General features: G+C 40.9%; 3 protein-coding genes across 3 annotated transcripts; all 3 read left to right on the forward strand.

The window, feature by feature from the left end:
* The first annotated feature begins 910 nt into the window (after positions 1–910).
* LOC117288492 (cholinesterase 1-like) lies at positions 911–7,097 on the forward strand. The gene is made up of 10 exons (XM_033769372.1): positions 911–1,006; positions 1,736–1,936; positions 2,342–2,504; positions 3,119–3,196; positions 3,598–3,716; positions 4,313–4,486; positions 4,966–5,138; positions 5,561–6,028; positions 6,439–6,608; positions 6,985–7,097. Exons 1-10 carry the CDS (start codon positions 911–913, stop codon positions 7,095–7,097), a joined length of 1,755 nt encoding a protein of 584 aa, XP_033625263.1.
* A 2,877-nt stretch (positions 7,098–9,974) lies between these two features.
* Positions 9,975–14,406, forward strand: LOC117288191 (cholinesterase 1-like). Its single transcript, XM_033768936.1, has 7 exons — positions 9,975–10,116; positions 10,687–10,764; positions 11,125–11,243; positions 11,667–11,834; positions 12,350–12,975; positions 13,239–13,399; positions 13,773–14,406. Exons 1-7 carry the CDS (start codon positions 9,975–9,977, stop codon positions 13,859–13,861), a joined length of 1,383 nt encoding a protein of 460 aa, XP_033624827.1. The 3' UTR covers positions 13,862–14,406.
* Positions 14,407–15,827: 1,421 nt separating this feature from the next.
* Positions 15,828–21,808, forward strand: LOC117288493 (cholinesterase 1-like). The gene is made up of 7 exons (XM_033769373.1): positions 15,828–15,986; positions 17,552–17,737; positions 19,141–19,300; positions 19,534–19,611; positions 20,095–20,213; positions 20,801–20,968; positions 21,185–21,808. The coding sequence occupies exons 1-7, from the start codon at positions 15,828–15,830 to the stop codon at positions 21,806–21,808; spliced, it is 1,494 nt and encodes a 497-aa protein (XP_033625264.1).
* Positions 21,809–23,320: the final 1,512 nt, after the last annotated feature.

Raw genomic sequence — 23,320 nt, forward strand, 5'->3', positions numbered from 1 at the left:
GAACTTGAAGAACAAAAAGAATACAAAAATACGTTTTCGGTAAAGCAAAAGATAGATACGATGATCGAGCCGATCCTCCCTGTACATCAACTTCCAAACATCCGATAATTTCTGTGACTACTACAACCAGGAACTGATTACGATTAATAGTACGTAAATAACCTTGCTTAAAATTATCTGTCTGTGTAACTATTTGAGTAAAGACTTGGAAGTCCAGTTGGGTTGACGGGTGACCCTCTTGCTAATAAAAGAAGAGACCGAGTGATAAAATTAATCCACATTATCAGAAGAGTTATCAAGTTGATAACAACCGAAGATGTATCGCAGCTAAAGGTCAGCCAGGGGTCTCCTATTTGGGGGTTTGATGTTGGGGTAAAAAAACTTAGTCTCTTCATTGTTTTGATGAATGCCCGCGAGGTGAATTGTTCCAGTGGTGAATTGAAGTTTAATTTTGCTGAGATCGAAAGTAAGTGGTTAAACACTTGTCCGTTCGAACTATTTTTAATAATTTTTTGGTTTGCAGTATTAACACAAGTGTGTATCTTCTTGCTAAGTATGGAAAGAACTGTCCTGATTAGACTATTACTTAAGTTGTTAAGCTGATCGAGGGGACTTTAACTGACTTCCGCGGAGTGAGTTCTTATATTTTGGTCTCAACGTTTCGAGTAACTTGCTCTATGTCATCGTCAGGAGACTGTTTTTAGTCACTTTTTTGTTATTTGTATATGATGTTTGTCGGTTCCGACTTCCTCTTTAACTATGTTAATAATGTTAATATCTGGATTTGAGTGTTTGTCTGTTTTATGTGCAAGTGTGGACAAAGTTGACGATTTGTTTCAACTTGCAGATGGCGATATCAAAAAGTGACTTGTCACCAAACTGGGACAAATTTCTCTCTGTAATTGCATTGATGACGACACTGTTACGTCACGGAACTGCCCAACCGACTGTTAATGTATCACAAGGCATGCTGCTGGGAAACACAGTCACTACACGCTACCAGTTTGTACGTGATTACATAGTTTCATTATATAAAAGAAAGACAAAATGCATGGTATTGTAGGATGGAGTAACCCATGTTGAATTCATCATTAGTTCTGGGCAAACCCTGAAATAATATAAGCCTGACTGAGAAGTCACCACGTATGCAATGGAGGCAGTCGGTAATTACTGGTTCGAAATTGTTGATCCGTAATTAAAAGAAGTGTCAATTGGTAATAACTGGATTGTGGTTCTTAATATTACTAATAATAGATTATGACTTCGTAATAACGTATTGTGAATCAGATTCCGTAAAAATGAATTGTGAATTCGAAATAACAAGTTGTGAATCCGTAACAAAAATGATTTCCTCTGTTGCCTCCGTTGTGACTTCAGGCCCGCAGTACGATTATGTTTATAATAGTTTCGTAGTATGTAATTTCATGTATTATATGTAAGTTCACATGTGTGGATACTGGACTAGATTTCACTATAAAGGCACTCAGATTCATCTTAAATTGTGCTGTCAGTATCATCATTGTGATTTGTATGGCGACATGAAACTGTCACTCATTCGGACCTTATATAATTTTATCATGTTTGTATGACGTATGTGTGTAAACTTGTACTTTTTTTTGTAAATAAGCACTAAGACAAGATGTTACCTAAATACTAAAATAATACTATCCCATGGAAATAAATAAACATTGGATGTCTGACTTCTTCAACTTTGTCTTCCTTTACCTAAATATAGAGAAACATCGACATAGATGCGTACATTGGCGTACCCTTCGCTGAACCACCTACCGGGGCCCAGCGCTTCAGGCCCCCGGTAGCCCTTGAGTCATGGGAGGGGACATGGAACGCAACTTACGCAAGAGACGCATGCGCTCAGTCGGTCATACGAAGCAGTGAAGACTGTCTGTATCTCAACGTTTACGTGCCAGAAGATGTGGTGAGGAAATCATTTATTTACCAAATTCTTTTTGAAATTAGGCTGTAATTCGGTTTGGAAAAAAATAATAAAAAAAATAGTATGAAATGTAAATCTTAAAGATTTACACGTTTGTGTTTTTGTTTAGCTTAATAGGTGTACTTTTGACTGACTTTTGGTTTACGCCACAAGTTAATGACAATTGACCATTAACTTTATTGGTAAAGAGCACTGGAGAACCCATGATCTTAATAAACACTATTTGAAAGAATGCAGTTTTAAAGAAAGAGGTTATTTTTCAAAATGATCCCTGAAAAAAGGGCTTCAGGCTTGAAGTGGCTCTCCGTGGCCTTGTGATATAAGGTGTCCTCTTATATTTCTTCTTCAAATCAATTAGTAAATTTATGAATTAATTTATGTTTACAGCCTCCAGGAGCAGCAGTTATGATCTGGTTCCACGGAGGGGGTTTCAGCCTGGGGCAGAGTACATCCATAACCTATGACCCCGTCACTCTTCTGGGCGTGGCTAGTGACGTCATTTTTGTCTCGGCAAACTACCGCCTTGGAGTTTTTGGCTTTCTAGCAACGGGTAGGATTCACTTAAAATTTGAATGAATCTGTGGAGTTTTGAGAGGTTCCATATCTACTGACCTCAATTGCATTGGCTTTTTACAGTCATGCCCGTAAATAAAATATATGTATACGTTGTTATAGATGAACCAATTCTAAAGTAAAAATCAGAAATTAAAGACTTGTTGTTCAAAAATTAACAACCATAAAAATTAACTTGGCAAATAGCACATGAGAGCTATCGGTACTAACAACACACTTTGAAGTTTTAAGGAAAAGAGGTAATTTTTACACACAAACTTTGAGCCATAAAACGGCGTCAGACATTAAAAGCGCGCACTTCTATGCAACAAAGGTTTCTTGCTACTTCGATGACCAATAATTGAACAAAATTGTCACAGTTTTGTTCCTATATTCATGGATACACCAAGTGAGAATATTGGTCTCGGATAATTACCAAAAAATATACCCTGCCTGATTTTAATAACAAAAACCCATACACAAAACACTTGATTTTGTTTATTGTTGAATATTTCAACACACTGTTTTCATATTATGCTTGAAGATTAGATGTTGTGCTAATTATTATTGAATTAATAACTTTGGTTATTTTGAACATTCTTGGTATAACAGGAGACGAAGCATCGCGTGGAAACTACGGATTGCTGGACCAGGTTGAAGTCTTGAAGTGGGTGCAGACAAATATAGAAGGTAAATACTTTGATCACCATGGAAACATGACGCCACAGATCACAGATCGAAATGCAAGCTCATGAAATGTTGTTTCTGTCGCGGACGAAGTTTGCAACATGGTTCGTGATCAGTTTGTATATGCAGTTGATATGTTCTTGGTTACCTGACGCTAAGCAGATAATTTCTTCTCTGAAGATCAAATGACTGGTATGTTGCCCAATTTCCAAATTTATACTATGAATGATGACCTTTAACTTCAACGTCGCTACATTGTTCCGTTCCGCGGCATCGTGCAGGAGACGGGCTTTCCCACTGATCTTATGGACGAGACGGGACACCCTATTCTTGCATTTCAATTTAATTTATCATGTATTTTTTTTTAATTGCTCTATCATTATGTGATTGAATTGTCTTGACAGCATTTGGAGGTGATCCCTCCAGAGTCACCATCTTTGGTGAGAGTGCAGGAGCGTCAAGTGTGTCTCTACATCTAGTGTCTCCGCTCACTAAGGGTTTATTCAATCAAGCAATCATGCAGGTTAGTCATTATCGAGTATTATTTACTGTAAACCACGCCCATGCCATGTAAACTGGCTCCGCCCTTCCCACAATAACTGGCTCCACCCTTGACACACAAAATGGTTCCATCAAGCTCCACTTATTTCAAACGGAGTCTGCCTTTTCCAATACAAACTGGCCCCTGGTTACGTCCATGGCACGACCAAGTCACAGCCCAAGATGGAGCCCAAGTCGGAACATAAAGCCCAAACTGTGGGTTCGATAAGGGCCTAGGGATTTCCTTTAGTCAAATGGAATAGTGTTAGTGGGTGGGAATGGGTGGGATAGGGGAGGGCGACCATTCGAATATTTGAAGTGGGTGACCTTACCTCTACTATACTAGTAGCCCACTCGTATCATTGAATAGAGCGGTTTCAGTATAAGAGAAGTTATACCATGGTTAAACCTTAATGTAGTTTTCTACCGTAACAGTTAGTATTTATTCATTCGTCTATTTAGTTATGTTATCCTGTTTTGTTTTGTATTGTTGTAATGGGCACATCCACCACAAGCCTCGGCTTTTGTGGAAATAAAAGTCTCACAATTAAACTTAATTTTAACTAAATACCTCCACAGAGCGGCACATTTCTATCACCCTGGGGTTTTGACTACAGTCGTCAGAGTGAGAGGAGTTTAACCAACGCCAGGAACCTTGCCGCCCGACTGGACTGCCCGACGGATTCTACCATCGAGATGGTCACGTGTCTGCGTAATGTGCCAGAGTTTTTCCTCACTAACGCGCAGGGACAGGTGATTATTAGTTAGCATATATCAATCACGTGGTATATCCGTGTCTTTTGATTGGTGGAACACGCGTCAAGTGCCATCCAATATTTCGCCATGATTTTTTACACTTCCGCAACGCTCCACAAAAGCCATTTGCGTGTTTTATTCAACATCCGAACAGCGCAATCGCCAATTACAGGACGGATTTTCTTAGACATATAGAAACTGGTATGTCCCTTGATTTGGGGCAAGCTTTTGCTTTGCATAGAGACATCAAACTGAATGAACGTGTATGGAACAATGGAACCACGGTTTGCTCATCTGGAGGTTGTTTTGCAAGATCTTGCCCGAACCATGTGACGTAGAAACTGTCTCTGTAGTCTGAGGAATGCAAAGATAATCATAGTACAAGACTATATTCAAATCTTACTCGCAAATGGCTTATTGAGCATCAAGACGTTTTATGGATCTTTTGTTTGTGTTTTGTTTTTCCAAATGATCAGGTTATACGCGAGACAACCACGAATGACCTTGCATTCAAGCCGGTTATAGACAACTTCTACGTTACCGACACTCCGGATGCTCTGCTACAGAAGGGCGCCCTCCACCCAGCTGACATCTTAATCGGTACCAATAGAGATGAGGGGACGCTGTTAGTGCTGAGTGCGTATGTCAGGTAAGCTGCAGTTGTGTATTGCACGTATATTATTATGAGATTTTGAACATGAGAAGGTTGCTTTTTTTTGCACCTAGCCTTCGGATAAAATGTATGCGTTTTAGGTCACTAAATTAGTATTGGACCATGTATATCTAAAACTGAAACTTCCTTTCTCTATACATTTGTTTAGTATATTGATTCAGTTTCTGCGATATACAGTCATTGACTTCACAACCAGAATAAATGAAATGAAATAAAAAGTTTAATTGTGAATCAATTAGTGGCTGCGGCTTTAGCCAATGGCTGAAGCAGCAACGTTGAAAGAACCACTCAGTGTTTTAGTCAAACATAATGACCAGAGGAGACCTGTGTTCTGGGGAGACCTGTAAATATAACTCTGCTAACACTTATAACAATTAACACACTTTCTATCTCACCAGACCTAACTTGAATACAGAAGAACCTCCTAAAATACCTCTACCGGACCTGCGAGATCTGCTCCCACGTTTCTCCTACAACTACAACCACCCGCAACTCCTGAGTGCCATAGAGCAATTCTACATCGACTGGTCGATCGCAGACAACTCGACCGAAGATCAGTACCAAGCATTCGCCTCCATGATGACCGATGTCGCGTTTGTCTGCCCCACGGATAACTTCGCCCGGATGGCGGCAGCGAGCAGCGACCGCACCGTGTTTATGTATCACTTGACCCATGTTCCGCAACGGTCGCTACTCAGCCTTCCCGGAGAGATAGGACCAAAGTGGCTCGGTGTGGGCCACGCTGAAGATTTGCAATTCTTATTCCTGTTTGGTTTGAATTCTGAAAGGGCGTTCATTCAGTCGCGAGAAGACATCGAGGTCGGGACTCAGATGGTTAAATATTGGACCAATTTCATCAAGCATGGGTGAGGAGTCATTGATTATAATTATTGTTTTTGTATAATTTTATGCGCTTTTGTTTTTGTTACATTTCTACGTACTGTTTATTTCTCACAATTGTTTTTTTCCCGAAGAAGAGTATGGAATAAACGTATTATCGAACCCATGTTTTGTTCTAGTTGCTGTATTCGAATTGGCCGTTACGGCTATGGCTGTTGCTGAGGGTTTTGTTTTGGAAGTCCTATACTTAAACACATTGTGACACGGCAATCAAGCCGGAGCCGTAGTCGTAGCCACCAAGTCTGACACATCTTTATACTCGAGTCATGTGTTTTGATCACTCTACTTGTACCCTTCTTTTGGGTTGCAGCTTTTTGGCGGGATTTGTGAACGGCTCCAAGAAGTTAATTAAGATATTTTGAATGTTTTCTTTCAGTTCCCCAGATGAACCAAATACTACCCCATCGGACCCCTGGCCCGCCTACCGACCCCCTTCATCTACAGTATACAAAGAGTTGTCACCCACCATGAAAAATGGTCACTCGCTTAAGGCCAAACAATGCCAATTCTGGAACTCCTATTTACCGAAACTAGCAACATTTACAGGTAAAATTGTCTGTTCCTTTTCCCCTCCGTGGTTGTGTGATTCTATTGGGGTTAAATGATTGCAACTTTCTTTAAAAAAAAACCCACACATTATGCAATTGGTTCAATGGTTTGTCAACTTTGAACCTCAAAATAATGTTGGAATGTTGACCCGTTCAAACCCATATGTCTCGAATCACTTGGAGCCAAAGCTTAAGAGTGGCGGTTAGACGCGCTTGCGCAGTTTCAAATTATCACCATAGGATGCAGTTGATTGTTTTATGTCTGTTCAAAATATTCGTAAGAGGGTTTTACTTTGACTAATGGTTAAAGGAAATTCATGTCAGAAACAAAGTGTAATAGTTAAAATGCTCGCGTGTCCTTTGTTTTCTTTCAGCTAACAGTACCGATCTGGAAGCTGATTGGTCAGATGAAGTTACGAGGTGGCGAGAGCAAGATATGACTGATTGGTACACATCTTTTAAGAACTACACAAATGGCGTCTTGTGAGAGGAGTTTTAAGAAATAGTTAACTTGTAAAGTAGTTTTATTTTAATAGATGTAGGGCTTATTGTGAATAGCATTAAGTTTTCATACCATAAAATGAAAATTTTACCAGTCAATATTATGTGGACTGGGACTGTCTCATTTTCCAGTGTATTTCAGTGCAAACCATAATGCAAACTTTATGCAAGTCTGTTTGCCTTCAGATTGGTTTCATTTGGTAAATACTAATCAATTACGTAAATCATCTTTAGAGTTAACTATAGTCATGCTACTACCGGTTGCATGTCCGTCAAATTGATAATTTGTAATTGACTGTTCTTTTCAAAACATTTCAAGTGTTTTTTGACTGGGAGTACCAACAGATGTTCGAAGTGACATGTTCATTTTATCGAGTCAATGAGTGGTTTTGAAGGCTGATTACTATTTTGATTATTGAAAATTGGACCTCGAAATAAGGGTTCTGCAAAATATGACCAGAGTTCTTCTTGGGGACTTGAAATCCCTTTTTCATTCCAGGTTCAACGGACTAAGGTTTCAGTTCCATTCATCGTTATGTACTGTCGACTCATCCATGTTTTCGGTTCCAAACGTTGTGAAATTTCACTTTAATAAAATGTAACTCGTTAGCTTGCATGGACTTTTTTTTGTGTCCAAATTTGGCTATGGTAATAATATAAAGGTGATGTTTGCGGCAGTGTATACATATTTTCTGAATAGTGCAGAGCCAGTAGGCAATACTACTCAAAAGATATTGACACAATATGGTGCGACTGCAAACCTCACCTAATTAAACTCACACCATGCAAACTTAAATCGTATACTTAATATATTCAGTGTTGGGTTTTGGCTAACCTGTCAGTTTGTATATAATATTTCTTTTAGAACAGACACATATTTGTGAAGAAACATCTATTAAATGTAATTTTATTATTCCTACAGTCTATCTTAGGCTGACTATAATTATTATTATTAAAAATGGACTGCTGCTTCAAAAAGGTCGCGCTGGAAGAGAAAGACCAAAAGCGTAATATGTGGACTGACAACATTCGTGCACTTAAACGAAGTATCATAGGCCTACATTGGCTTAACGACAATCGCTGGGCAGGAAGGTTTTAAGACAGTTCGTTTCTCGGACCGCCACGGGACGCCGGTGATGCCCTAATATACTCAAGAGAGCTTATGAAACTTAAAGGTTCATGGTTGTGTAGAAACTTAAAAGATTATGGTTTTGTAGATATCAATCAAACTTGCTGACGTCACTATTTTATCTTCCGGTATGATTGACGGCCGACTCGCATGTTGATAGCGACCGGGCTTGTTTTCCCCTCAGTTATCTTTCTAAAATACTGTATTATTTATGGAAACTTGCCCAATGAAAACAGTTTGTGAAAACAAATTACTTTATATTTATTCTTTATCAATTTATGCGAATATTTACACAAGGGACTTATATAAGAGTCGGAGAAGATATATACTCACTTCCTTTGACGATTTGAAAGAGTGCGAAGACCAACTTTGAGGGTTTCAAGCGTAGCGTATTGAGTCGATATTCGAGACAAACACCCGGCCGCAGAATGATGTTGACTGTGATCGCAGGCCTGGTCTTGGCCGTGCTGACCGACGTATCTACGGCAGGGCCTCTGGTTCAAACTCTGGATGGTAGGATTGAGGGAAAAACTGAACGATTTCAGGAGAAAGACTACCTGAAGGTTGATAAACAGATAGACGTGTTTAGGGTGAGTTAATGACGATATCAAACAGGCTTTAGATTTCAGTTAACAAACGTATGATTGACAGGCCTAACGTTAGGCCTATAGAAAATAAAAGGAATGATATTTATTCGGAACTTACTTTTAGTAATCTGTGTACGTTATGAACCGACTAATTGACACTATGTTAGAAATATTGGTATGTGTGATAAAATTGCCTAGCCAATAGCAGCAGCAGTAGAAGTAGCAGCAGCAACAAGACAAACAACACCGCCAACAACAACGGCGACGACAGAAACAACAACTACTACTACAACAACATACACAACAAACATAATGCATGCCTAATCTCCTAAACTTAGAAAATTAGTTGGTTGGCTTTTGACATTTACAAAATTTGTGTTCATTCAAAAGGGAATCCCATACGCCGAGCCACCAGTCGACACGAGGCGCTTTCGTCCCCCCGTCCCCGTAGTGCCCTGGACCGGTACCCTGGACGCCTCAAGACACGGTCATGCGTGTGTTCAGTACTTCGTATCCTTCACGGGGATGAGCGAAGATTGTTTGTTTCTCAATGTGTACCGCCCTCACACCGCGGTAAGTGGAGAACACGTTCCGTTAGAGTTGACCCGGATTGCGGGTCACTTGGGGCTTGACCCATTAAAGATCAGGCTGACCCGGAAAGTGGTATTTTTTAACTTTGATTCTGCGTCACTGTGACCCATATGTGTCTTCCGGACCAGATTCCGGGTCATTACTGACCAGAATGTGTCAGGCCCCATGGGACCCAGACGTTTTTAGAGTTAACCTGAGGCATTCCACCCCGTTAGCCGGTGTTATAATTTCTCGAAAACAGACTATTTTCGTCACAACCTCAGTTTGATTATACGTAGAATCATATGACAGTAGAAAAATTGCCTCACCAGGTACCATCACTTTGAAAGGATGTTTCTACTGTCGAAAAGTTAAGTTACATATTTCACACTCTTACGAGAACACCATGTTCAAGATCCGGTTATGAGAAGAACCTATGGTGTGCTAACAGCGCCCCCACCCTACCCCACCCCTTCTCAGGCCCCGTCATTTTTCTAAGTGTCCCTCGTTAAACGACTCGACACAAATCAAAACTCTCTTTTCCTTTTCTTATTTCTAGTCCAAAACTGCAGCAGTGATGGTTTTCATCCATGGGGGTGCTTTCTTCTTCGGTATGGGCTCGATGCCTGAGTACTTTGGACAACCCATCTCAACTGTTGGTGACGTCATCTACGTTTCGATCAACTACCGTCTGGGGCCGTTTGGTTTCCTGACGACAGGTACTGCTGTTTTGTGTGTTTTATAAATACGATTTGATTGAGTACCTTTAAAAGTTACCATGCCAGTTAAAATTTGATTTGTCTGGTCGGCATAGTGTTAGGCAAGTCCTGGTCATGTCATTGTTGAGCAAGATATTTTACTATACTTGGTTTTTGTCCGTCGTTTGGCACTTTAGGCCCAATAAGATTGACAGTACACGTACAAGAACCCAGAACACTGATCAATGTAAGAGAAGGGAATAACCCGGTATTTCTGGTATAGCAATCATCCTTTTTACGGGTTTCCTCAGGCTTGCGAGCCACGCGTCACGGTGATTAAGTTAATTTATTAGGCACCATTGGTTTCATAAACCAGTTCAATAATACTTACTCTCTCTAGGAGTAAGGGTCGTTCTGAAAAGAACCGGTGGTTTAAACAAAACCTCGACGTATCGATCAGAGTGCCTCATTGGTAGGATAATGCATGTAAATTGGTCCTACACTACCTAATGAAATTACTCGTTACTCAACAAAGATTTACGAAAATTTTACTTTTAATAAGTGGAATGTTTGGAATCTGTTATTTCGTAGGTGATTCTGAGGCACCAGGTAATGTCGGTTTGATGGACCAATCGTTGGCGCTCAAATGGGTGAAAAATAACATTGCACGTAAGTAAATTTTGAAGTACGTTGATTCCCTCCTCCGTAGAAATAAGAGCAATTCAACAACAAAAGTCAACATGTTTGTTTAGGAAATTGTCATTGCCGGTGGACATTGTGTGGAACCTTTTTTGTACCTGTTGGATTATTTACTAATGTGAGATTTGTTATTTATCCAGATGACCCAAAGGTTTATCTTTAAAAGAATATTGTAGTGGAATAAAGAGGAAACAGTGATAAATGGGCAGACAATGTATCCATGTTCGAGCCATGGCTCTAAGCGAAAACGAAATCTGAGCACCGACTATGAACTTTTGGTCCTGAACATGTGACACGCTCTCGTTATCGATTTGTTTTCTTTCAATCCAGGTTTTGGCGGGGATGCAGATAAGATAACCATATTTGGCGAAAGTGCGGGCGCCGCCAGTGTCAGCTTCCACTTAGTGTCGAAACAAAGTGTTGGTCTTTTCAATCAAGCCATCATGCAGGTAAACTTGCCTCTCGGATGCCGTTGATCTTCTGAGTTTTGGTATGGGAGGATTAAAGGTCATAGATTTGCCAACCAACATGGTCTGTATGCATTCAAACCGGGAACCTGTACAAAAACAGGACAATAGAGTCCACGGTTCGAGAGAGGTCCACAGTTGGAAAACCAATGGGAGCTGTTGCAAAAAAAACCATAAAAAAACGAGAGCTGTTGCAAAAACAGAAAAAGGGACAATAATATAGGAGGTGCAGGTGTAAACACACAGGTGTGCGTGAATGGAATTGCTATATTGAGAGAGTATCGGAGAGCTATACGAGGCCATTTTCACATTGGATGAATAAATTGTATAAAGCCAGGTTTGCAGTCTGAGATTAAACAATTGGGTTGCATTTTTATTTTCGATGCTTTATTTCCTATAATAAAGAGTGGTACCTCGACGTCTTTCTTTGCGTACCAACGTTCCATGGACTACGCCAAGAATCAAGCGCGTGACGTTGCAGTGGAGGCGGGCTGCCCGACCGTTACAACGGCAACAATGATTTCCTGCTTACAAAAAATATCATCGAGACAACTAAAGATATCTGCTTATAAGGTACCGACTAAATCAAGCTGTATTTTGGCTCCGTTTTGTTGCTTTAATTTGGTTGAATGGGTTTTTATTGGTAAAATAAAACCCCTCCTGGATCAGGAGGGGTCAGTATGGGTCAGGAGGGGTTATACTGGGTCAGTATGACCCGGATTCTGTGACAAACTAAAGCAGAATTCAACTCAAAGTTTAACCAGTTTCCAGTTTCTGACGGTCAGCTTGACCAACACATGGTCATGTCTCCTGAGATTAAAAATCTGGATTTATTCTGACCAGGGATTTTATTGAAATTTTAATTAAAAAATTTATTAAGGCAAAACTTTGAAAATTATTTGGGAAATCGCACACAACAGAATGGTTATGTCAAAGCAACTTTGCTCATAATGCAGTTGTTAACATTACGGTTTTGGACAGGTTTTTGCCGTCTGCATTTTGAGATATAGCCTTAACCTTATTATTATTCTCAAAAATTAATTGACTTTAAAAACCTTATGCAAAAATCACTCCTTTTTGAATAATAGGTTGATATGGCATACCTCCCTGTGGTGGATGGTTTCTTTCTTCACGACAAACCAGAGAACATCATCGCCAGCGGTGACTTCCAGAAAGTTGACATCTTGATAGGTTCGATGAAAGACGAGGGAACCCTTGCAGCCCTGGTGCTGGATCTGCTCCCTAACTACCTCTCAAAGACAGCGCCCCCTATGAACAAACTAGAGTTTCTTGATACCTATCCTGACTGGGTGCACACATACGGGGATGTCCGCAATAACAACGCCCTCAAACAGGCCATCGAGACCCGTTACATAACCCCCGCGAATCCGAGCTCGGACTTCCTTCAGAGTTTCGCTCAGATCGTGACTGACTACACGTGGCTTGCTCCGATTGATCAGACGGTGAGGGCGCACTTGAACGCCAGCACTAAGGTCTTCATGTACGAGATGACACAAGTGGCGACTGTGTCTATATACCACGTGTTCATGTTTGGACCAAATTGGATGGGTGCAGCCCATGCTGATGATATCCCGTTTATGTTCGGGAATTCCTGGATTCCTGAAGTATTCTATAAGAGCGGTAAACCAAAGCCAGAGGAGAGGATGCTTTCAAACACTATGATGAAATATTGGACCAACTTTGCCAAAACAGGGTAAGGTGGTTTTAATAGAACTCGCTCTTTAATATCAATGAACCGGGTTCGATTGGTAAATACTCTTTATTACTGACCATAGCATACAAAGTTATTTTGTAAAAAGCATTGCAGCTGTTGAAAGTATACACGTTCTTGAGAATGTAAAATCTACTGCCTATTAATTTTTCGAAAGAACTGGTCAACTTTGCTCCCATTTAAACCACAATCAAACCATGATCAAACCGTCAACTTGAACAATGACTGTACTCCTTCCTTTCTAGTGACCCCAGCGGTGATGGTATTGTGCCTCACTGGCCAGAGTTTACCCTAGAAAAGATGGAGTACAAGGAGCTATCACCGTACCTGCCAACCAAGAGCGGGGGAGTCCGTCAAGAGTATGCAAAGTTCTGGAACGAGGATGCTCGCAACCTGACGTCAGATGGTAGGTTTAATACACTGCTGCCATATTGGTAACTCTTGCTCATGCTTTTCTCAAAAGGTAGCACTTAAAATGTTGCTTCAAGACTCGTTTTTAGTGTCTTCGCAAAGGTACATTTCGCTCACGCAAGGCGCCCGGTTTAACGTGTGGGTAGAGCATGCGCACTGAAGTGGGAGTATTAACAAGCCATGTCATGCACCAGGCAATGCAACCGGAACATAATTTCTGATCAATGTACGTTAACATTATTATTTCTGATAACTGATCTTCTTTGCACAATGCTGTGAACACGGCCATTGGTGATGCATCCACGCCTTGCTGCTTGTTACAAAATTATATCAATTTGATTGATTGGGTGTTTATTTATTTATTTCAGATGCAGACTCTTTCTTCTCGAGTAGAGGTATAGAGGCGCTCATCCAAGCTGGTACTATAGTGGAACAATTCAAATCGTCCTATGATTAAACAAGAAGCACACACGACTATGTAGTGGAACGACCCTCGAAATGGATCGTGTCATCTCGAGAATTACTCCATAAAAAGAACAACCAAAATGAAGGGTTAATATCCATTAACTATAGAATGTCTTCAGTTGGGAAATCCTCCAGTTAAGAATCTACCCAACTAAGAATCATTCCAATTGAGGATTCCCCACATTGATTGTAAGTCCTCAATACTTTACGAAATTCTATAATGTGAGCAATAATTGTCCATATTCATGTTACCCCAGCGGTGTCTATTTTTTTCCTATGAAGAGTTTAATATACCCAATTCAGAACCTGTCTATTTACAATATTTTCAATAACCATTAAGTCCAGGCTTTCAGTCTTCAAATGACTTAATAAAGTGAGAGAAAAGTCAAAACCAAAAGATTAATACAGAAACTTCACAGCGCCCTCTGTTGAAATGATTCCAGGGTTAATTTAGTTAACTGTTCAAGGGTTTTGAAGCCTTTAGTAGATCAAGTTTTTGGTCATGAGAAGAATGCTTATTAACTGTGAATGAAGATTTATGCAATTTCATACAATTTACCTGTGAAAGTGTCAGCTTCAAAGCCACCAATCAAAGAGCAAAAAAGAGCGAAATTTCTGTACGTTTTGTGCATATTATACTAAAAATGTTCCTTTTTCTGAGACGAAAATTTATTTCGTGAAATTGTTTTACTAATGTTTAAAAAACTACAGCATTTCAGCGAGTGATATTTAAAGGGAATCCTTCTACTATCATTATCTTCAAACCGTGTAAGTTTAATGTAAATCTGTAAGCATTGTGTTTTGTGTCCTACAAACACTGGACACTGTTGGTAATTGTCAAACACTAGTATTCACAGTTTGTGCATAACGATTATGCATAAAATAACAAACCTGTGGGAATTTGAGCTCAATCGGTCGTCGAAGTTGGAGATATTAACGGGAAAAAATACCATTGTCGTACCATGGTCGTACGAAGTTGTGTGCTTTCAGATGCTTGATTTCGAGACCTTGAATTCTAAATCTGAGGTCTCGAAATCAAATTCCTGGAAACTACTTCTTTTTCGAAAACTACGTTACTTCAGAGGGAGCCGTTTCTCACAATGTTTCATACTATCAACCTCTCCCTTTTACTCGTTACCAAGTAAGGTTTTATGATAATAGTTATTTTGAGTAATTACCAAAAGTGTCCACTGTCTTTAAATGCGCACAGGAACAATCAATATAACCCAATGTGCAGTGATTGATAACGCTGCGGCCAAAATCTAGATTGTTTGTTTCTAGAGACCTTGGTTCCCGTTGGCAATGAGCTCTGATCGTCAAAGATAAAAATATTATTCTTGAGCTATTCTTTCGTAACCATTGGACACTACTCAAAACAATACTGTTACCTCATAAACTTACTTGGTAACGAGCAACGGAATTGATAGTATAATACATTGTGAGAAACGGCTCCCTCTGAGTTTAGGTTTTGATAAACTGGTAATGTCTCATTAAAATTGGTTAGACATCCCCGTATAGAAAGCACAGCTTAAAATAGGTACGTGTTTTTATATCAATCAAAGATATGCGTTTTTATCTAGCGTTTCAAGGCTGCTGATGAAGAGAAAAAACAATGGGTCTGACCAATTTATTAATGTTATCAAAATCCCAAGATATTTTATTCGAAATAAGGGCCAGTGTCTTAAGACATGTAATACGCATACGTAAAACAACCCCAAAAACATTGTGTTAGCAAACTCAAAAACAACTACAAGAAATTATAGATTGTCTGAAATCAATTTAATCAAATAAAATGTCTGTTTACTCAGTGGATTTTGTAATCGTAGATGCCTGATTAGGAAATTTAAATCAATGTCACAATAAATGCACATGTTCCGAGTCTTATGACTACTGGCATTGTTCAGTCTTGGACGAGAGCTAGTTTTATGATTGACGGTACATCAGTTCAACATTTCGCGATGATTGCGGCTCGGCTATTCATTCTTGTGGCCGTAAACTGGGGAGTATGTGCAGCGGGGCCAACGGTCCGACTTGACGGGGGATGGATCGAAGGAGAGACTGTCCAGTTTACGGAGCCAAACTTCCTCAAAGTAAACAAGACCGTTGATATTTACAAGGTAAAATGAAGTGTTGGTGCAATTGTTTTATTAGTATTGTCTAAATGCTTGTACGATGTAGCAGTGTTCTGACACACACGGGCCTGCGGGGACTTTTACACAACTAAACAAAGATCCCCAATCACAACGTTTTTTTTAAACCGTTCCAAAACGTAGAAAGCTTAAAAACAAACTCGGTGTGCAAAAGTATGATGACTGTGTGTTTACGTGGTATGGAAATTGTAATGCATGATCGAGTGGTGTTGTTTACCTTCACGTAAGTCAGTGTAGGTCTACTGTTATTAGTAATGTAACTAAGATCTTTCTTAATAACCAAGAGACCCTCAGACGTAAGATAACTGTAATCATCTCGGCCTCATTACACATTTGTGAAGAGATTGTCATTTTAGTATGTTTGAGGAAAAGCCCGAATTAGAGAAAACCTATAAACAACCAGTCACTCTATAACAACTCCCATTCACAATATTAACCTTAATTCCAGGGGGCCTGACCCTTTTTTTGGGTCAGGCTGACCCGAAAAACTGATAAAGGAAATGTTGAACCGGATTCTGCCTCAATGTAATTAATTTGGTAATTTTGAGACATGTGTTTTGGGTCATGTTGAACCCAGAACTATATCATGCCAAACGGAACCTATCCTACCATTTTGCATGACCTGAAAGATTCAAAACAAAAATAATGGGCTGTTTTTTTTATCTCGACGTGATCGCAAGTCGTTTACAAAGCTTTGGCGGATTAAAATAATCACGTATCACGTATTAAATGTTCAAAGGTGATCAAAATATTGACTGTTGTTGGCCAAACTATCTAGGATTTTCTTCTCCCCCCTCCCCCGTTGAATGTTTAAATATCTTGAAAATCTACTTCTCTGGGCCCAATTTCATGGCTCTGCTTACCGTAAGCACAGAATTGGCGCTTACGGAAGCAGGGAATGATGTGCTTATGGTGAGCGTATTTCACGGGTTAGCGGCGAATTTTGGCTTCTGCGCGTGCGTATACTCCGCTTTACTAGGCATTCCACGCTTACAAGGCTTGCGCAGAAACTCGGCGCCAGCATTTCAAGCGGGGAATCGTGATCGTAAGCGCAGAATTCGGCGGTAAGCAGAGCCATGAAATTGGGCCCTGATCGTGACGCAAGCTAACGGGATAGGCCGTGTATGATTCAAGTGACTTCAGCTATGGCTATAGCTGTTGGCTGCTATGACAACGTGGAGGGATGGGACCCTTCACTTCATTTGTTCAACTACTGGTTCCAACGATTGCTGCCAGAAAAATTGATTGAGCAAGTTTTGATGTTTTAAGACTCATTTATGAAAATATAGTTTTTGGGCTTGCCCTTTATAACCTCAAGTTCCCTCTAAAAAGTAGTGATTGTTGATAAACCAGCCAGCTTTTTTGATTTTATTGGGAAATGGTTGTTTTTTTAAGTTTCCTCACTTTTGTTTTATCGACCTTTAAAAAGGAGAAAGGATCTAGGCTTGTTTTGACGGGGAAATTAATTATCATTCTTCGTCTTTAGCTCATTCATAACGGAGAACTCAATGCGTTTTTGGTACATACTGTAGAACATATCGTACACCGAGCCACCCACCGGGACCAACCGGTTCAAGCCACCGATTAAGAAGGAGCCGTGGCGGGGTAGACTGCCGTGTTTTGGCCGGTTCAAACCGGCCTGTATGCAGACATTCCCTTCCCTGAGTGGCACAGACGAGGACTGCCTTTTCGTCCATGTTTACGCACCACAAAATCTGGTAAGAGTTTTATAACAGAAAACAAGTAAGTTTACTATTCTCTGTTAATAGTGGTTTGGTTCTGTTTGAGTCCATTTTACGCCTTCAACAATGTAAAGCTTACCTCATGAATTGTAAGCAATGCAACCATGAATGCAAAAGGAATCACCGAAGAATGCAAATTATTTACTTCCTCAAATGCCTGGTTGTTGGCTGCAATATAAACGATGTGGCATTTTGTTCTTGCAACGAATTATTCAAAACAGTCAAGCATTGCATTTTGTCTTTAATACAGGGTGCGTTCGATTAGCTTCCCTGTGTCGACCCCGCGGTGCTCACTTGGGCGAGCCCCTGCCATAGATCTTATCGCAAATACCAATGCGCAAGCGCAGACTGTTGAATGAGGTGCATTGTGGGATAGATATGGATCAAATTTGGGTACCAGCTAGACCACAATGCACCTAATTCCAAGCTTTACGCGCGCGCCCCAGTATTTGCGAAAAGGTCCATAGACCTTATCGCAAATACCAATGCGCAAGCGCAGACTGTTGAATGAGGTGCATTGTGGGATAGATATGGATCACATTTGGGTACCAGCTAGACCACAATGCACCTAATTCCAAGCTTTACGCGCGCGCCCCAGTATTTGCGAAAAGGTCTATGAGCTAATCGAACGATCACACTCGCCCTCTCGTGGTGACGTCATGCACATCGGGTCGCACCCAAGTGACCCACTCCACAAGCAAGGCACTTGGGGCTGACCCGGGTGAGCCCCTGGAATGACGTCAAAGCTATTTGAACGTACCGGCAGACCGGGGTCGACCCAGGGAAGCTTAACGAACGCACCCACAAAATCACCATGCCTCTTTAAAGAGGAACCGGAGCACTGACCCGGATAGAGGCCGAGTCCGAATTGGCTACTACAGCTACGGCTACGGCTAGATTTTAGTTGTTGTTGAGATAGGGAGTCGTTGTCACACCCTTGACATGAGTCGTATTCGTAGCTTTAGCTGCCAATTCAGATTAGAAGCTTACGATTAGAAGTTTTTTGTGAAATAAACCGCATGGTGGGCTAACACAGGGTACCAGACTACACTGCACCTTTGGTTGCCGTGCGTATTGGACAGAAGAAGACTGGTACCGCTCTGTCGAAACTTTCTCAATACACAGTGCTGAGAGGACCTTGTAGTAGATTATACAAGATTATAGAGTGACAAAAGCGCAAGATGGCTGAAATGTGAAATATGCACTGACGCCATTTCGGCACTGCGACTCTTTGATATAAATCAGTGCAGACAAGAATCATTGTCATCCATGACCTACAAAACATTTGCTTCCTAAAATGGCGCCAATGCGTTTTTTCAAAACCGTATTTTCAAATATTCCATAAATTTTCGTATGAAACATTCTTCGTGGCTGTTTAGTCTCCCAATGCAGCCGTTATGGTGTTCCTCCACGGTGGAGCGTACGTATTTGGCTCCGGCTCCATGCCAGAATACACAGGCTATCCGTTAGTCTCCGTCGGTGACGTCATCTTGGTCACTGTCAACTATCGTCTTGGACCGTTCGGGTTTATGACAACAGGTGAGTGGCAGCGCCGAAACAAGGGGTACATTTTAGGGGACAGAAGGGTGCATCATTTTCTTGAAGAGTTTGAGAATATGTTTACAATAATAAGTGGCCTATAAAGAAGGGCGTGTTTAATATGAACTGGCAGAGCAGGGACGGGAAATGTTTAATGACAATGAGAAGTATCATTTTGAAAGATGCAAGTAATTTGAATCCCTGACCTTTCCCCATGTGTTATTGAATTTCAGGTGATTCTGTACTACCAGCGAATGCGGGGATGTTAGACCAAGTGATGGCTCTCGAATGGGTCAGAGACAACATCGAAAGTGAGTATCAATGAAAAGTCAGGAGTTTACCGAATAAGAACAACAACAACAACTACGACGACGACGACGACGACGACGATGACGACGACGACGACGACGACGACAACTCAACAGCAACATCAACAACAACAGCAACGACGACAACAACAAAAATACCAAATAGATTGGCTAATTCATTCTATAACTGTCCGTTTATGTCATTGTTTTTTAAAGATAACAACAACAGTTTTGTACACAAAAGAAGCGAACACATCCTCGGTCTTTCAACACCCCATTTTAGTAAAATGCTCAAGTTCAACGGTGTTGACATGTGTGGCCATAGACTTTTCATTGTTAGAATTTATCGCCGTGCTTCCTGGTACTCGGTTGAACAATCTGTCTGAGCTCTCTACTTTTCGTAAAATAGTCTTTAAAGAAATGTTTGTCATGATAACCCGACGTTTTCCATCGTCTTGATTTTTAATCGTTTCTTCACTCTTCTAGATTTCGGGGGTGATCCTGGTCAGGTGACACTCTTCGGTGAGAGTGCTGGGGCGAGCAGTGTAGGTCTTCACATGTTATCTAAGATGAGCAGTGGTCTCTTCCAGAGAGCGATTATGCAGGTACGTGTAATAATAAATCAAGCCTTTGTGCCGTGGAATTTTACCCTCATTTTGAGTCCAAGTGGCTGACCATATCCGGGTCAGGCTGACCCAATTTGGGTCAGGTTGACCCTTTCTTTATCAGTTTGTTGACACGGAATCTGGGTTATATTGACCCAGGTAGTATGAACCGTGGTAATAGTTAATTAATGAGGTAGAAATGTGGCAAAAAAATCAGAAAACGGTCGTCTATGGCTAGCCATAAAACAGCAGCTTTAAAAAAAAAAATTTGTGAACACAATAATTAGTCTGCCTTATAGTCTGCGTTTATATTTCAGCTCATCTAATTAAAACCTAATTAAATCCTACATGGTGGACCACAATTGTTTCTAAAAAACGTTATGATTCACAGACTCTCAGAAGCTAATACTAAATAATGTTGTTGTCATTCGACAACGTTTTTGGTTTGCTATTTTTAAGGTATCGAGCAACATTTCGTAACCAAATCTTGACACTACACACTTCATGTTGACATTCTGTTTTTGAAAGGGATATTCATGTCATTTACAAATAATGCCCCGGATTTTGATATTTATTTGTATAACTAGAGTGGTGTTTCAACGACTACATTTGCCTATCGACGTGATATCAATGAGATTATACGAGAAACACATGATATAGCGACTGCAGTGGGATGCGGTAACCAAACATCGCTGGAGATGGTGTTGTGTATGAGAAACGTCTCCGCCAGGGAACTGCTCTTGAGAGCCTTTGAGGTATTTACCGGACCATTTTTGTCCATGTGCTCAATAAGTTCAATAATTTTTTTTCAAATATCTTGTAATGTGGAGGGGTGGGGCTTTTGGGTACCCAACCTTCCTTTTGGTTCGCCTGAGTGTAATACCTTTGTTAAACTTTTTTTTGCCATGATTAAAACCTTTGGGTACAAAATAACGTGATAATTGTTTTATCTGCTGACTCACTCCTCCCAGGTCACGATTTCCTTCCAGCCAGTTGTCGATGGTTCTTTCCTTCACGACTACCCTGAAACACTTCTACAAAAAGGTGACTTCCAAAAAGTCCCGATACTACTTGGGAACCTTGTCGACGAGGGCGCCACCTACGTCCTCATAGTGAACACAAGATCGTTCAATTCAAAAACACCTCCTTACATGAGCAGGGACGATTTTCTAGAAGCCATTCCCAGATATCTATACGAGGCTGATACAGATGCGGTCAAACTCGCCCTGGATACGTTCTATGCAAACGCTACGCAGTTGGCCAACTCGTCCGCCGACTACCTGGAAAACTTCATCCGAATTACAACAGATCAGAGTTGGACAGCACCGGCAGACTTCGTGGCCAAGGCGCACGTCAGGGGAGGCTCGACCGTCTACATGTACCAAATGACCCATGACCCGACAGTCTCGGTAATGGACGTGTTCGCACTTGGCCCCGCCTGGCTTGGGGCAGCCCACGGGGAGGATATTCCTTTTGTCTTCGGCAATGCCTGGGCTGAGGAGCTGTTCTACAAAACCAAAGTCCCGCTAGATGAAGAGAAGCAACTAGCTGCTAATGTGATGACGTACTGGACAAACTTTGCCAAAACTGGGTAATAAAATCATTACGGTTATTAATTTATATGTAAGGTTCAAGGTCATAGCAATGTTCCTGGTAGCGAATTTTCGCGAGGTTGTGCACTCGTAGACTGGTCCCATTTCTTAGGATAAAGACAGGTACTTGCTTTTCAAAACCAGTCATTTCATTAGATGCAATGATGTCGATGGGTAAGCGTGCAGTGACGTAACGCTTTCCATAGCTATGGTTTGATTGGTCCGAGCTGATGTGGGTGTAGCCTGAACATCTGACGTCACACTTCGAGGCTCGTGAATAACGCCAGAGGCCGGCATCATAAACCAGCGTGTGTTTTGACCTTTGACCCCATACATTTCATATAGAGATACGCAGTCAACTTCTGTCGCGGACGTGACAGGAATGAACTGTTTGGGCATCGTTATGGAAAGCTCATGTCACTGTGTACGTTTATCCAATATCATTGTATCCAATGGAATCACTGGATCTGAGAAGCTTGGACCTGTCTTTCTCCGCAGGGATAAAGACAGGGGCCCAGTCTAATGTGGGTGCAGTCGACAAATATCACCTCGGACCAATCAAGTACAAAGCTTACTTTCGGTCGTCATGCAGTGTGCACTGTAAATTATAACATGTGTTGCTTTATAATTATGTACGTATAATTTGACTCGACTCTCCATGTGAAATAAATGGTGAAAATGTGATTAGGTACTGGTATTGACGTAGGCTCAACGGCAATCCGTCTGGCGTCGTTTACGAGCCTCACGGTTTGTCACTTTATGTGATCCCGAACTCGCCGACAGAGGGCAGTACAACACATGATTCTTGGTGCACGACACTCTAAATTTCCCGTATCAGGAAATGCTAAACATTAAAAAAAAACAGCTCAATATAATTCTCTCCGGCCTCTTGAAATCAAACAAGTGAAACTTGTTCAATTGTTTGTTTTTACCGAAGGCAAACACCCAGCTCATAGGATTGGTCATGACATGTTTTATCATGGCATGTGATCAATCAAACTTGCCTTGATGACAATACTTGACAGTGTCTAGGTGGGATTGCCCAATAAGCACGCTCTATTTACTGAGTGTGGGTGGGGCTTGGATACTATGGCTAAAGCCCATCTGTTTGTGTGGAAAAGACAGCTCATTGTATGATACCAAATAAGTTGTGACTCAATCATGCCATGGAAAGTCAAAAACCATTTTTGTGTGTAATATAATCATTCACAGTAATCTAAGTCGGGATGTTTCAGCGTGAATGCCACAAAAAAACCAGATTTTCCGATATTACAATGTGGAGTTTAGTTACCTCTAGATATTACATCGTATTGGGTTGTGTAAGGGGGATGACGTTTTGCCTCGCAGGGCTTTTTACAGAAAGTTTTGAGATTTCTAAGAATCGTGAGAAGCAGGAAGAAACGGACATTATAAAAAATGTTGGTGGCAGTTCGTGACAAGCTTGGGCGGTGTTTCTGGTACCACACCCGCCCAAACATTGGTCAGCATCAGTGTGCCTTTTCAGATCTGATACTT

The sequence above is a fragment of the Asterias rubens genome, chromosome 3, assembly GCF_902459465.1.
Source record: "Asterias rubens chromosome 3, eAstRub1.3, whole genome shotgun sequence".
NCBI lineage: Eukaryota > Metazoa > Echinodermata > Asteroidea > Forcipulatida > Asteriidae > Asterias > Asterias rubens.

Excerpts from the sequence above, each read along its gene's own strand:
- LOC117288492 (XM_033769372.1), top strand. The coding sequence starts at position 911 with ATGACGACACTGTTACGTCACGGAACTGCCCAACCGACTGTTAATGTA. Across the intron at positions 3,197-3,597 it reads GGTGCAGACAAATATAGAAG|CATTTGGAGGTGATCCCTCC; the intron begins GTAAATACTTTG and ends TTGTCTTGACAG. Across the intron at positions 6,029-6,438 it reads ACCAATTTCATCAAGCATGG|TTCCCCAGATGAACCAAATA; the intron begins GTGAGGAGTCAT and ends GTTTTCTTTCAG.
- LOC117288191 (XM_033768936.1), top strand. The coding sequence starts at position 9,975 with ATGGTTTTCATCCATGGGGGTGCTTTCTTCTTCGGTATGGGCTCGATG. Across the intron at positions 11,835-12,349 it reads TAAAGATATCTGCTTATAAG|GTTGATATGGCATACCTCCC; the intron begins GTACCGACTAAA and ends TTTGAATAATAG. Across the intron at positions 13,400-13,772 it reads TCGCAACCTGACGTCAGATG|ATGCAGACTCTTTCTTCTCG; the intron begins GTAGGTTTAATA and ends TATTTATTTCAG.
- LOC117288493 (XM_033769373.1), top strand. The coding sequence starts at position 15,828 with ATGATTGCGGCTCGGCTATTCATTCTTGTGGCCGTAAACTGGGGAGTA. Across the intron at positions 19,301-19,533 it reads GTTCGGGTTTATGACAACAG|GTGATTCTGTACTACCAGCG; the intron begins GTGAGTGGCAGC and ends ATTGAATTTCAG. Across the intron at positions 20,969-21,184 it reads TGCTCTTGAGAGCCTTTGAG|GTCACGATTTCCTTCCAGCC; the intron begins GTATTTACCGGA and ends CACTCCTCCCAG.